Raw genomic sequence first — 15015 nt, 5'->3', positions numbered from 1 at the left:
TCCCTCCGCCGCCGCCCCGCCCCGCCCCGCCCCCGTCGTTCGCCCCGCCCCCAAACCGTGAAACGGAAGCGCGAGGTAGGGAAATTGGATCGTGAAGGACCCACTTTGCCTTCCATAGCGCACATTTCGCAGTTAAGGTCACTTTATAAAAACGCGCTTAAAACGGACAGATGTGTAAATGAACAGATAGCGCTCAGTGCAATTGCTCTGGTATGTTTATCCAGACGTTTCTACGTTTACTGTAAGTTTTCCAGGCTATTGCACTCAGGCGGATTTTAGGGCTACTAAGAGACTTTTAAGGTCTTTTGCGGTGCACATTTTTTTGTAGCCGTTTGTCATCTTGGTTCAGTCCCAGGAAGAGTCGAGTGGCCCCGGCTTCGTTACACAGCAGGATCTGCGCAGGTACTTCATTTATAGACGATCTGTACAAAACACCTCCGTTTATTTCACCGAGAGCGTGCAGGTTGCTTTTGCACATGCGCAGTGCGGGCGGGCTGCTTTCACTGTTAAGTGGGGTTGCTACTGTAGGCTAGCCTGCCTCTGCTGCTTTGAATGACTTTAATACTTTAACCCTGGATCTGAACAGGGTTTTAAACTCTCTGTATTTGTAGCAAGTGTGTCTGGTACGTTTTTGAACGGAGGGAGGTGTAGTATCACATCCCCGGCGTGTGATCTGTTTAGCTTGCCCTTGTGCTGGCTGGAGAAGTAGGTGAAGGGTCACCGAGCTGTTTATAATTCAACTCATCAGGTCACGTTACGGAGAGGGAGTCAGCGCCTCGGATGTGACTTTTACAGTCCTGAGAGATTGTAATAGGTGTGATTTTGAGCCAGCAGACATGTATTTATTACTAAAAGCTAATCTCTATATAACTGCTATAGCAGTAGACTGAGCAACTCCAGCTAGGAATGGCAGTGACAGTGACCGTAGTCTGTTAAGCACTGATGCTCATGTACAGTGGAAGTGTGAAAAGGGTTCTTGCTGGGACGTCTAAAGGTCCCTGGTGTTTATAGCAGTATTATTATATAGTAGTGACTGAGGGATCGTCATATTGGGGGGGTGATATGACAGCTTCACGACCTAACAGTCGGCCAAGCTGACCACAGTTACACAGAAAAGCCGGTGATTTTGAACCCACGCCTCCAGAGGCCACCCTGACACAGTTGCTATAAAGGGGCGTGGCCACCCCGTCCAAAGGGTGTGGTCTAACCGTGGGTCGTCTAAGCGAGGGCCAGTGTAGGGGAAACCGGGCCCTTTTCTGTTCATCCAACAGGTCTCTCATATTAGAAGCATCAGGTCGATATTGGTCGACACACCAATGATATTATGCACTTTCCCATGAAACTTATGAAAGTAGTATTTTGACTTGTTACTGGCTAGAATTATAGTTATATCAGGAGCGAGACTGGAAAACGCTTGAGGAATGCCAGCAAATGGGTCCACTGTAAATGGTGGTCAGTGGAGCTAAGTGGCTAAAAACATAAAACTGCACATTTCTAACCATTTCTGTGAAAATATCTTTTAATGTTGGAGCATGGAAGGAGAGATGACTTCACCAATCTATGAAAACTTACTGTCAGAATATACTATCAGTAAATGTACCAGTATCCTTCTTCTGCAGGGTAGTAGGCACTCGCATTACTGAGCGGTGCTTGGCCGGGCGAGAGTGTGGGCCTACTTTTAGATTTCACTGCTAGAAAGTCCTCTAACAGGAGATGGAAAAACGTTGAACATTTTAATAAGTGTTCTGTGTTTTGAAAAGCACATGAAAAGATATACAAATTAGGATTTTGCCCAAAAGATCTGTAGAAAGCCATTCTGGACTCTCTGGAGTGACGCTGTTAAATGGCTGTTCTCCACACTAGAAAATCTGTGGCCTAACTCTCTTGCAGAACAGTTTGTGGACATCTCTGATAAAACGAAAAGGCAAACATTTGAAAATATGTAGAAAATGGGAGCACCAGGAGCATTGATGAATGTTTCTGAAAAAGAATATCGCAAAACATTCAAAGCAGCTCAAAGCCTCAGGTGGGATGGTGTGGTTCTCGCTGACAAAAAATAGTATTGTTTGATTTATTCATTTATTTATTTTTAGGTGAAAGATGGCAGCAATGTTGCTGAAACCTTTTAGGAACAGCCTGGTGAACGCCAGGGATTTCCAGTTCGGTAAGCAGGGTGAAGATCTAAGCTGAGTTTTGTATTTGTGTTTGTAGTTGATGCTGGTCCTAGATCAGCTCTTCTAAAGTGTGTTATTGGTCAGTAGCATTACTGTTCAGACATTTACAGAATAGTAGTTATCATGTAATAATGTTTTACTCTTCCTAAAACAATATAATTTCTATTTGTGTGCCAGAGGGACATGATTTACTAGGTACTACTGCAGATAGCCTGGCTGTGTGACTAATGACATTTTAGACACTATTATTATTATTATTATTATTAATAATAATAATAATAATAATAAAAAATACAATAACAGCAGTTAATATTTCAAGTGATTCCAAACTTTTCTACAGTGCTGTCAGCAATGCTCTTTCTCTGTGTCTCAGCAGCACGCTCCATCAGTGCCTCCTCTTCACTGCAGGCTCAAGGTAAAACACACAACATGTTTAATTATGGAATAAATTGGATAATGATTGTAGTAATTAGAATTAGAAATAAGGTTTTTTAAGTGTTGTGAATCATTCATTATTAATTCACTCATTCAAAGGAAAGATCTCCTGTGCATGTTTGCCCAGATCAGAGATAAGATCCAGTCCAATATTTCAATTTAAATGTGAAGTTTTATTATTTCAATTGCAGTTTGTGAGCCTGTAAATAATTACTGAACCTCTAGACACCCAGCACGATCACATGCAGACACTTACGCTTAAAGAGCAGGACTGTTGTTGTTCTAACTGTTAAGAGACTCCTCAGCAGAGAACACACCTCTGCACATGTCGTAATACACAATTCCTGTATTACAAAAAGAAGGACACAGTGTCATTGGTGTAAAGCACCAAAGTCCTGCTGGTACTAGCAGCGCTCCTTATGGATAATCTCCAGTCTGCTAAACAGGAGGGAGGGAGGGAGGAAGTTAGTAAGTAAACTAGTGAGTTAGTTAGTAAGAAAGCTAGTTAGTTAGTTAGTAAGCTAGTAGATTAGTAAGTAAGCTAATTATTGAGTGAGCTAGCTAGATACTCAGTGAGACAGGTTGTGAGTGAGCAAGCTAGTTACACAGTCCATTAGTCCATTAGTGTGTGAGCTAGTTAGTTATTTGGATGATTGCCTAGTTAAGTACTGAGTGAGTGAGTTATCGAGTAACATAGTAAGTGAGCTTGTTTGGGAGGGAGCAAGCCAGTTAGTGAGTGACTTAGTTGTATAGCAAGCTAGTTATAAAGTCAGTTAGGTAGTGAGCTAGTTAGTCAGCTACTTGGTGATTGAGCAAGTTAGTAAGTGTGTGAATTGGTTATTTGATTATTTATTCCCCCCCATAAATAAACAGTTATTGTATATTAAGATGTGCAGAAGTATTTTGTCTTATTTACACTTATTTAGTCATTAATGCAACACGTTGCTTCACCAAGAGTGTCCAAAGTTTTGGAAGTGACAGTGTATTTTTAATATACATGTTTAATTTCGCAACTCTCCTTGTTCTTTTAACAGCAAAAAGCAAGAAGACTCTGGCCAAACCTGGAGTGAAAAATATTGTTCTGGTCGAGGGCGTCCGCACACCATTCCTGCAGTCTGGCACCTCGTAAGAGAGTGTGTGTGTGTGTATGTGTGTGTATGTGTATGTGTGTGTATGTGTGTGTATGTGTGTGTATGTATGTGTATGTATGTGTGTGTGTGTGCAGTACTATTACCTTAAAGCTTTTGTGACGGCAGATTCTCCTGTCTTCAATCATCTAGAATTCAGTCAGGATTTCCTGGTTTCCTGGTCTGCTTAAAAGCTGCCTTTCTGAATAATCAGAATTTCAGTCATGAGTTTTTTTGTTTCTTTTACAGGTATGCTGATCTGATGCCTCATGACCTGGCCAGAGCTGCCCTGCAGTAAGTGCCTTCCTCGCTGCTGTGTAAAGCGTCCCCATATTATGTAGATATTCATCAATGGTATGTTTATTATGTTTAGACTGCATGGCTAGATTATGTTAGCTCAGACTAGCCTTTGTGGGGGTTCAAAATTCAAAGATACCTTTAAGTTTAGACACTACTAAACACAAGTCAGTATGGAGACCATAGTACTCTGCTCTTCACCCAAGTATTCTCTGAAGAGGTGGGTCTTCAGTCTGCGTTTGAAGACAGCGGGCGACTCGGTCATTCGGATACCCAGGGGAAGCTTGTTCCACCACTTCGGTGCCTGGACGCTTGTCTTCTGTGGATCTTGAGGGAAGTTGGATCGTACTTGAATGGCTTTTGGTGCAGATCGGCTTCTGACCATTGCTGTTTGTGTTGGCCACATTAGCCGCGTAGCTCTAGTGCAGAGGGTTTTGACCAGCGAGTTAGAGAGCTCAGTGAGGATAACCTTGACCATGCATGGTAAAAATAGTACTCTCCTCAGCTGTTGTCATGCTCTTCGTTGACCTTGGATGGATCTCATATCGTTTAGTCGGTGGGTTTCCACCTTTGCTCATGCTTCTAGGGACGCAAAAAGAGATGCAGGCAAAAAGATGCAGGAGGTTAACATTCAGGGCCTTGTATGTTAGGAGTAGGGTCATAAATGTACTCCGTTCAAGGTCCTGCTCTTGACAGACAAGGCCCTGAATGGCCTGGTGTTTCCATATATAGCTGACCTTGTTCTCCCTTATACTCTTGTCTGCTCACTCAGGTCTTCTGGCACTGGTCTTTTAGTGTCCCACTCTGTTCAACTGTCCACTTTTTCCACTCTGCTCCTTCTGTTCTTCTAAGTCCAGCTCAAACCATAATCTTCAACCAATACATTCAGTCTTCGTCCTGTTGCTAATAATGTTTTTCTGTCTACTTTGCTATGCTTGTGCAATAACTTGATTAATCTATATGAATAATTATTTATTTTTTTACTTTTATTTTTTAAGTACTACGAAATGATTATCATCACCTGTTGCTGGGCTTCACAGATCAACTGATAATAAACATTTTATCCCTTATTATCTACTGACTTTTCACATATATCCTCTATCCTCCAACTTCCATTAGAAGAGGCCAAGAAGGGTACACTACATGTACAAATGTTTGTGAACACCCCTTCAGGTTTCAGCAAATGCGCACATGCATAGCTAGAGAAGAATTACCAATAGAATAGGACTCTGTGGAGCAGATAAACATGAACCTATTGGCACCATGCTTAATGCCAGGTGTGGGCTAGAGGGTTATACAAACATCCTGAACTCAGTAACACTCTGGTCACTGAATGCAGTCAAATCCTCACAACAACGCTTCATCATCCAGTAGAAAGCCTTGACTGGCCAGTAGAGACAGTTACTCCAACAAAAGCAGGACCAAGCAGCATTTTCTTTTTTTCTATTTTCTCCCAATACTTTTGTCCATATGGTGACTCCACATTTTGACTGACATTTTAGCCCTCCTCTGCCCTCTAGTGGAAATAGCTTTTAAGTGTGTGTGTGTGTGTGTGTGTGTGTGTGTGTGTGTGTGTGTGTGTGTGTGTGTGTGTGTGTGTGTGTGTGTGTGCGCACAAATGCTGTGATCAAAATCAAGTGCACCGTGGCCACAACACTTCTTAGGTGTTACACGTGAACGTCCCACTGTGACCAAAAAAAACGAAAACCCTGAACGTGAATCAAGGCTAGAGTTAAATGGTTCTTAATCTCACTCTGTGTATGCTTTACTCTGAAACAGACTCACAGTGGGTTTAGGGGACTTGTCTCATACATTGTGTGTTGTTTTTCTGCAGAGGCTTGCTGCACAGGACTGGGTTCCCCAAGGATGCTGTGGATCACATTGTCTATGGAACTGTCATTCAGGAGGTGAAAACCAGCAATGTGGCCAGAGAGGTCAGTTCACACCGAGCCGTGCTCTGGGAGGGGGGGGGGTCAAGTTTGTGGTTCACTGAGCTAACTTTGGTCCCAACGAAGTAAAAGTGTGTCTGTCTGTAAAGTGATTACTCCATCAGTGTACCTCAAAGGCCCTGTTTGGTTAATGGAAGGCTAATCATTAGGCCTCAATCATTACACCCTCGCCTCAGATGGCAATTATTTGAGATTTCAGGTACTGCTTCTGCTGTAGTAGTAGTAGAAGTAGTAGAGTGTGATTACAGGTGTGTGTGTTTCTGTGTATGTGCACATGCAGGCTGCGCTTGGTGCAGGATTCTCCGATAGAACTCCAGCCCACACTGTCACTATGGCCTGCATCTCCTCCAACCAAGCCATGACTTCAGGTACTAATATAACAATTTTTTAACATGATATTTCTGCTGCTTTTTCCTTTATGGCAGCTGCTGCTTCTTCTTTGAGGGCTGGCTCCACAGTCATGGGCTTAGGCCTGGAATGCACAGGCTTAACAGAGAGAGAATTATAGTTGATGACGAGGCTCTAATGAAGAGTATTAGAGCACACTAGCCCTATATGCTGTGTTCTGAACAAGCTGTCCCCTGTCTTTGCAATGCTGTGCTGTAATAACATCTACAAGTATACATCATGTTGTTTACCTCATAAATGTGCAGCATTTTTCTCCCACATGCAGCCTGTAACGATGGTGTGCTGTTGTGTTTCGTAGCCGTGGGGTTGATTGCTGCTGGTCAGTGTGATGCGGTCGTAGCAGGCGGATGCGAGTTTATGTCAGACGTGCCGATTCGCCACAGCCGAAAAATGAGGAAGACGATGCTGTCCCTAAACAAGGCGAAGACGCTCGGAGCCAGGCTATCTCTGCTGGGGTCTATTCGAATGGCTCACCTGGCACCTGACGTACTGCAATACCCAATGCACCTTACACCTAAAACACTGTATTAGCCTAAATCAGCTTAAAAATAAGTTTAGTGCACCTGCATATCGAACCCAAAACCCAGTTATCAATATACCACCACTGTCCAGTTAGAAGGGATGTCTGGATACTTTTGGACATCTAGGATTCATTTTTGTAGAGTAATTTGGTCACTATTGTAACTAGTCCTCCCCCCCTCTCTCTCCAGCTCCCTGCAGTGGCTGAATTCTCCACAGCAGAAACGATGGGGCATTCCGCTGATCGCTTGGCGGCTGCATTCGGCGTGTCTCGGCAGGAACAGGATGAGTTTGCTGTTCGCTCTCACGCGCTGGCTAAAAAAGCTCAGGATGAGGGCCTGCTCACGGACGTTGTCAGTTTTAAAGTTCCCGGTGAGACTTGCAGCTTGTTCGTCTGAAGGGGGCAATGTTGGGCCTTTTTATTAAAAAAAAACAAAACCCCACATTGATTATAATATAACAAACCATGCACTTTTTCCCCACTAACAATTTTAAATGATTTTATAAATATTGGTGCTTTACTGTTTGTATTCCACTACTGTGTGGGTGGTTCCATATTTGTGAATTGTGAGTTTTTCATTAAGACTTTTGAGGCATACTAAAATAATCAGAGTGAGTTCAAATCATCAGGAAGTTTGAAGTTTGAAAAAAATTAATCATAATGGTAAATCATTCAAATAATAAAAAGACGTTCTGGGGGTCATGAAAGAATCAGAGTAACATCCCTAATACAGTACAGTACATACAGAGGTGAAGACTCCTCTAGACTCCAGACCCATATATGAGAATTATGCAGGGCTGTAATAAAATGCATGGCAGCAGTAGCAGTGGTAGTAGCAGTGGTAGTAGCAGTGGTAGTAGCAGTGGTAGTAGCAGTGGTAGTAGCAGTGGTAGTAGCAGTGGTAGTAGCAGTGGTAGCAATATAAGTAGCAGTAGTAGTATTGGCGGTAGTAGTAGTAGTAAAAATATTAGCAGCAGTAGTAGTGGTGGTGGTGGTATTTGTAATAGTATTGGCAGTAGTATTAGCAGTAGTATTTGTAATAGTATTAGCAGTAGTAGTAGTAATAGTATTAGTAATAGTATTAGCAGTAGTATTAGTAGTAGTATTAGCAATAGTAGTAGTGGTGGTAGTAGTAGCAGTAGTATTAGTAATAGTATTAGCAGTGGTAGTGGTGGTAGTAGTAGCAGTAGTATTAGTAATACAGTAGTAGTAGCAGTAGTATTAGTAATAGTATTAGTGGTATTAGTAGTGTTGGTAGTAGTAGCAGTAGTATTAGTAATAGTATTAGTGGTAGTAGTAGTGGTGGTAGTAGTAGCAGTAGTATTAGTAATAGTATTAGCAGTAGCAGTAGTATTAGTAATAGTATTAGCAGTAGTAGTAGTAGTATTAGTTATAGTATTAGCAGTAGTAGTAGTGGTGATAGTAGTAGCAGTAGTATTAGTAATAGTATTAGCAGTGGTAGTGGTGGTAGTAGTAGCAGTAGTATTAGTAATACAGTAGTAGTAGCAGTAGTATTAGTAATAGTATTAGTGGTATTAGTAGTGTTGGTAGTAGTAGCAGTAGTATTAGTAATAGTATTAGTGGTAGTAGTAGTGGTGGTAGTAGTAGCAGTAGTATTAGTAATAGTATTAGTGGTAGTAGTAGTGGTGGTAGTAGTAGCAGTAGTATTAGTAATAGTATTAGCAGTAGCAGTAGTATTAGTAATAGTATTAGCAGTAGTAGTAGTATTAGTTATAGTATTAGCAGTAGTAGTAGTGGTGATAGTAGTAGCAGTAGTATTAGTAATAGTATTAGCAGTGGTAGTAGTAGCAGTAGTATTAGTAATAGTATTAGTGGTAGTAGTAGCAGTAGTATTAGTAATAGTATTAGCAGTGGTAGTAGTAGCAGTAGTATTAGTAATAGTATTAGCAGTAGTAGTTGTAGTAGTGGTGGTAGTAGTAGCAGTAGTAGTGGTAGTAGTAGTAGTATTTGTAATAGTATTAGCAGTAGTAGTAGTAGTAGTAGTAGTAGTATTAGTAATAGTATTGGCAGTAGCAGCAATAGTAGTATCAGTGGTAACAGTATTAGTAGCAGTAATATTAATAATAGTATTAGCAATAGTATTAGTAGTAGTGCAGCAGCAGCAGCAGCAGCAGTAGTAGCAGTACTATCCTCAAGCGAGTTGCAAATTGTTTGAGTCCTGCTCCTGTTTCTGCGTTGTTGCAGGGAAGGACATTGTATCCAAGGACAACGGGATCCGGCCCAGCACCTTGGAGCAGATGGCCAAACTAAAACCCGCCTTTGTCAAACCACATGGAACCGTCACGGCTGCTAACTCCTCCTTCCTGGTCAGTGACCAATAAAAGCATGGTTCATTTTGCAAAGCAGGATTTCTCAGTTGGCTTGGACAATCTTGAGTTTAGGTTGTTTGTTTTGGCTTAAGCGATACAGTTGGGTGCTTTAGATCTTCCACGGAGAACACATTTCTGAACGTTTTTAAGAAGTTGCTGTTTATTTACTGAATTTAACACAATAGGAGAAAAATTAAGCGTACGACGTGCCAAATGTATTTTTTCCCCCAAAGGTTAAACTGGTTAAATGGGATTTATGTCTGAAATGTTGTATTTAAGGATTTATGCTCCCAGAATTCATTCACTTATTTACTCCAGATGTGTCCAAACTTTTACATATGACTGTGTATGGTCAGCTGATGCATCTTGTAAAATATCTGCCAGATATGCTAAACTGTAAACACCTATTTTTCTGTGTTCTTATCAGACGGACGGTGCCTCTGCAGTGCTGATCATGTCTGAGGAGAAAGCGCTTGCTATGGGTTTCAAGCCTAAAGCATATCTCAGGTAATCAGCCACTCACTATGCTATATAGTAACATAAGTGGGTAATAAGTGGGAGCATGATGGCCAGTTTTTAGATGTTCTTCCTAAAGGGGCTTCTTGTGTTACATGGTGGAGATACATTTTTTTACATGGCCATTTTTTCCAACCTCTCTTTATTTCTTGTACAAGGCTTGGTTTGCCGAAAGCACCAGAGCTCAAAGTTGATTCTTAAAGGGCTGAGCGAGCATCACACCAAAATGTGTGGGAAAATATATACAGTACTTTTTAAATGGGGAAAATAGATGCAGTAATTTGTAGAAGGGGGAAATATATATGCCATAGTTTTTAGAAGGGGGGATATAATTTTTAAGTTAAATAGAAAACGCATCAGCCTAAAGCTAACCTCAGATACACGACCCCTCACAATGCACTACTCTGTGCTACAAGCTGCCCGAAACCGCAGCACTGTGTGCAACACCCGCCTTTTCTCTGAGTTTCATACGTAAAGTTTTGTGTTCTTGTTTGTTTGTTTGTTTTTTAGAGATTTTGTGTACGTATCTCAGGACCCTAAAGACCAGCTTCTGCTGGGGTGAGTGACAGCTTCCTTTTCTCCACTTATGGCTTTCTTCTCTCTTCCCTGTGTTTTATTTTTATTTATTTATTTATTTGTTTTTTGTTTTGTTTTTTTGCATTTTTGTGTTGTGTTGAGCTTGTAGTTGTGCTGGTAAAGCAGCTCTGCTGCGGTTTTGTTTGTGTTGATGTTTTTAACTATGCATGCTGTGTACATTTGCAAGCTGCTCTAGCTTTAGTGTTTACTTCTTACACAGGCAGTTGTTGCCGCTTTTTGTGTTTCGGGGGGTAACATTCCTTTCTCTTTCCCAGGACTGATTTTCCTGGACAGGTTTACGCCAGTAAAGGTTCTTTGGGCAACTGAAAATGATCCAAAGAACCCTTTCTGACACCCTTTTGATTTAAGAGTTTAGCCATAAGGGGAACAGTTGGGAGATGTTCCTTTTGAATAACTTAAGCCAGTGCAAAGAAATGAGGATAACCGTAACCACTATGTCTCACCTACTCTCTCTTCTTGGAAACACTCTTAAAACAAAGTATTTTAGATGCCGTGAAAGAAACGCTTCTGTTTAAGGTTAAAAGAATCTTTTATTTATAGAACAGATACTGCAGTAATTTCAGGTTTTCCCTAGAACCGTATATCCAATCATAGAGCCATTTAAATAACCCCTATGTATTGAGGGGTTGGTCTTTTCCCATTGTCATTTATTGCATAAGTTATTGAATACACCTGGATTTGTAACTGTTTTCTGTTATAAAAAATGGGTTAATTAGTAGTAAAAACAAAAATTAATGGAAGGGGAACAGTGACCTTAGCCCGCTTCTGCATTCTGAGTAATAAAATAGTTTGTTCTTATTTAACAGATGTTCATTCCTTTAATGTTTACATCTGCATCAGTTTGTCCCTATCTTTGGATTTGATTGTTATTTTGATGTATTTTTTTTTTTTATTTAGATAAATAATGATTTATTTAAAAAGATTTCTGCATCAGCCCAAAGTTCCCATATTGCTGCACCTCTAATTGACTTATTTACCTTGCAGATTGCAGTTGCGCTGTTGCGTGATGTTTCCATATGACAACTTTTTGATGTATATAAAATACATAGTTTAAAAGCATCAGTTTCCCAAAAGAAAGTTGGGGAAAAGACATCGGCCATTGCTGCTGATAATTGTAATTGTTTGTTTTCTATCTGTCAGAAAAACTGTAAAAACTGCTGTATCTCTATTTATTTATTTTTACATTTTTTAAATTTATTTTAAAATTATAATTATGAATTTATTTATGTATTCATTTATTTAATTTTTTTTTTTTTTTTTTTTTTTTAGCCCAGCCTATGCCACGCCCAAGGTTTTGGAGAAGAGCGGCCTGACCCTGGCCGACATTGATGTGTTTGAGTACCACGAGGCTTTCGCTGTGAGTGTTTCTAGCGCCAGCATTTAAGCACCGCACACTTGCTGTCATTGGCAGTTCAGCTGCAGTTTTGCATCATGCTGTGTAAATTCCTGTAATATTACTCTACCTCTTCAGTCCACATGCTTCTTCTTCGCTTTCAGTGACCGTTTAGAATTTCTCAGTTTGTCTAGAAATGCATGTTGGTGTTTCCTTTAGTGGTGGCTCAAGGTGCTAATCCCTCTTCCTGACTGTAGAGGGAGCCCAGGAGCAAGAAATACCAATTCTCACATAGTACTGCTTTAATCTGACTTGGCATGTGTAAGAGTGCATGTAAAGCTGGCTTAACTCCAACATATGGTCCCATTTGTCCTTTCTTAACAGGGTCAAGTTATGGCTAATCTGAAGGCCATGGAGTCTGACTGGTTTGCTCAGAACTACATGGGCCGCAAAGCTAAGGTATGTGTGTTTAGCGCGTGTGTGTGTTAGCGTAAGTGTTTGTATGTGTATGTATTGACTCCGTATGTCCTCGTCTTTCAGGTGGGCGCCCCCTCGCTTGATAAGTTGAACCTGTGGGGAGGATCTCTTTCTCTCGGACACCCGTTCGGCGCCACTGGCTGCAGGCTAGTCACTGCAGTAGCTAACCGGCTCAAGAAGGAGGGCGGACAGTACGGGCTGGTGGCAGCATGTGCTGCAGGGGGACAGGTGAGATCGATCACGTACATACACAATGCCTTGCACAAGTATTTGGACAGCTATTCAATCCTTAAAAGCCATCAGATTCATCTATTTTACAAATGACCATTACACAGATGAATCTGCTCGCAGAGGATGTGTTCAGTGTTGGTATATTCCTCACTATTGCGGTTCTCCTAAGCCCAATATTTTCGTCCACATGGAGTAACTAGAACACCAAATGCCATATTGAAATACCTAGTGAGGAATGTATTTGAAATTTATGAGGGGGGTTGAAATGAAGGAAATTTTAAACATGCAGTTCTTTTAGTGTATTTAATTAGGCTTTTCTGTGTGCTTTGGATCATCTGTGTCCTGTTATGTTTTTGTCTTGTTTATGTCTAACAGCTCGTTCTTTGCTTCTTTCTCAGGGCCATGCGATGGTGATTGAAGCCTATCCCCAGTAGGACTTTGCAGTGTTACAGTCTACAGCTAACATATACACACACAAACACAGATGTTAAAAACACCCATACAGACACAATGCGGGACTGATTCTGTAAATCACCGTCATGCCTTGAGGGAGAATGTTTGTTTCTCTGAATGTGATCTGAATGTATGGATGGGTATGCATTTGGGACTTAGGTTTTCCAGAAAGTGACTACAGAATGGTAATCATAGCTCTTATTACCCTGCATCCTTCAGCCTGTCGTACAGAGTTCAAATTCAGAATATAGCTTACTGTTAACTCTTGGTTTTGCTCAGAACTCAGAATTCACTTGTCTCCGTTTCAACTGATCGTTTTGGATTGTGTACATAGTTGTTCTAGCAGGCAATGGATCAGTTTGTGGCGTTTAGCTCTTAATAAAAATATGTGAGACTAGAATCCAGCGTAAGAACTAAGGACACTCACTCAGACACACCTGCATGTGTGGAGCCAACTATGTTTCCATTGTGTCTTTTTTTGTTTGTTTCTTTGTTTGGTTTCTTTTCTTTCTTTCTTTTTTTTTTTGTAATTTTGTTGAATAAAGTAAACTAATCTGAACCGTCCATTGCATTTATTCTTTCTGTATATGGTGGCTTTTAGCAGGGGTGTCAAGTCCAAGACTATTAGACTGTTTATACTGAGGAGGTGGTCTGAGACGGGCACTTGTTATTTTGCTAAGAATTCCACTCACTTGCTAAGTTTTGTAGTTCGACCTTTACAAGGGATGATTGGGGTCAACCCAGGCATATTTTAAAGGATCGATTATTAGTTATTTTGATCCTAATCTAATTCAAAGTCTTTTTTTTTTCTTTCAGAGCACTATCAGGTGTCCTCGAGGCGCCATTAATGGACATAATGGACAAACCTTTCTAAAACTGGAACACTCCGTTTTACCAGCGGGAGAACCGCACACCTTTCTTTATTTTTAAACCGTCACTGTAGAGCCTATTCAGAACCGAGTGGAGGCTAGCGTTAATGCTAATACACACACATGCACATGTGCTATAGAAACCCTATAAACCAGTTATTTCACATCAGTAGTAGATCAACAACAATAACAGGCATCAGTCCAGAGTGTGTACCACTACACACAGTGACCGGACTGCAGCATGTGTGTAAAGGAGCTGGGAGCTGATCGGTCAGGGAGGATTTATAATCCAGTCAGACTCTTCAAGCCTTGTCCTAACACTTATCAACACTTATGGGCTCCTCTAAGCAACTGTCTAATGACCTGAAAACAGAAGTATTTGTGGCTGTAGAAGTACACAGGAAGATTTCCAAGCATTTTCCGCTTGCATTCTCCACTGTGCTGAATTTTATTTAGAAATGGCTGGTCAGGGGAAGTGTAGAAATCAACAAGAGATCTGAAAGACCGAGAAAAAAACCTGCATGAAAGTTAGCTGTGTACCGAGGGTGGTGCATTGTTCCACTGTGCAGTGTTGCTTGCACAAAAAAATCCTCATGGAAGGAAAACGAAACACCCGCGGCCTCGTTACAAAACCATATGGATGAGTTTTGGAGACAAGTGTTGTAGGCCGATAAAGTTAAAATAGCACGTAATCATCAAAGGTACAATTGCAGAAATACACAACAGTGCCAACTGTTAAGCATGGGTTGTGCAGCGGCCAGTAGCAATGATTAAAGGGTTCCACAAAAAAAACAGCAATACCTTCACCAATCCACCATGCACTGACTGAAGAGACACACACTGAAGCTTGTGGACTGTCCCTCACAGTCCCCTGACCAAATCAGCACAGAACCATTGTGCTAGTGCTCTGTCTCAGAACTAGATGCCTTCTGACGGGTTTTCATTTTGTATTATTATTATTATTATTATTATTAGATTGAAATGATTATTTTATGGCATGTTCTGAAAGCCTCTTTGACCCGTGATGCGCGGCGGGTTGTTTCTGAACTAATAAGCAAAGATTGCAGGCTTGTGGCGCCGCGTTACGTCACGTAGCCCTAGTTCGCTGCACGCGCGCGCTGGTCCCACCGGGGTCGCGAGAGAGGCGGCGTCTGCAGGGAGCTGCGCGCCTTTTTCGCTCGCGACGTGTTTACCGAGAGAATCACGACGGTTTTCTTTTTCTTCTTCTTCTTCTTCTTCTTCTTCTTGACGCACCCAGAGGATCACGCTCCCCTCGGTGTGTAAACACCGCCGGTGGTC

General features: G+C 41.3%; 1 protein-coding gene across 2 annotated transcripts; it reads left to right on the top strand.

Annotated features, from left to right (window-relative positions):
• The first annotated feature begins 73 nt into the window (after positions 1-73).
• Positions 74-13406, top strand: hadhb (hydroxyacyl-CoA dehydrogenase trifunctional multienzyme complex subunit beta). Of its 2 annotated transcripts, none has more exons than XM_072677618.1 (16): positions 74-402; positions 2094-2164; positions 2548-2589; positions 3644-3734; positions 3986-4030; positions 5868-5967; positions 6263-6350; positions 6689-6876; positions 7101-7281; positions 9116-9237; positions 9668-9747; positions 10267-10314; positions 11623-11710; positions 12071-12145; positions 12227-12391; positions 12793-13406. In XM_072677618.1, exons 2-16 carry the CDS (start codon positions 2101-2103, stop codon positions 12826-12828), a joined length of 1413 nt encoding a protein of 470 aa, XP_072533719.1. In that variant the 5' UTR covers positions 74-402; positions 2094-2100; the 3' UTR covers positions 12829-13406. The 2 variants fall into 2 exon arrangements, with proteins under 2 accessions (XP_072533719.1, XP_072533727.1); XM_072677626.1 differs by having other exon boundaries at positions 75-402; positions 2551-2589.
• Positions 13407-15015: the final 1609 nt, after the last annotated feature.

The sequence above is a fragment of the Salminus brasiliensis genome, chromosome 1 (assembly GCF_030463535.1).
Source record: "Salminus brasiliensis chromosome 1, fSalBra1.hap2, whole genome shotgun sequence".
Lineage (NCBI taxonomy): Eukaryota > Metazoa > Chordata > Actinopteri > Characiformes > Bryconidae > Salminus > Salminus brasiliensis.
The sequence above is the reverse complement of the archived record's forward strand: the minus strand, read 5'-3'. Positions and strand labels throughout refer to the sequence as shown.

Coding starts and splice junctions, on each gene's coding strand:
- hadhb (XM_072677618.1), top strand. CDS start 2,101: ATGGCAGCAATGTTGCTGAAACCTTTTAGGAACAGCCTGGTGAACGCC. Junction 2,590..3,643: donor CTCTTCACTGCAGGCTCAAG/GTAAAACACACA, acceptor TTCTTTTAACAG/CAAAAAGCAAGAAGACTCTG. Junction 10,315..11,622: donor AAAGACCAGCTTCTGCTGGG/GTGAGTGACAGC, acceptor TTTTTTTTTTAG/CCCAGCCTATGCCACGCCCA.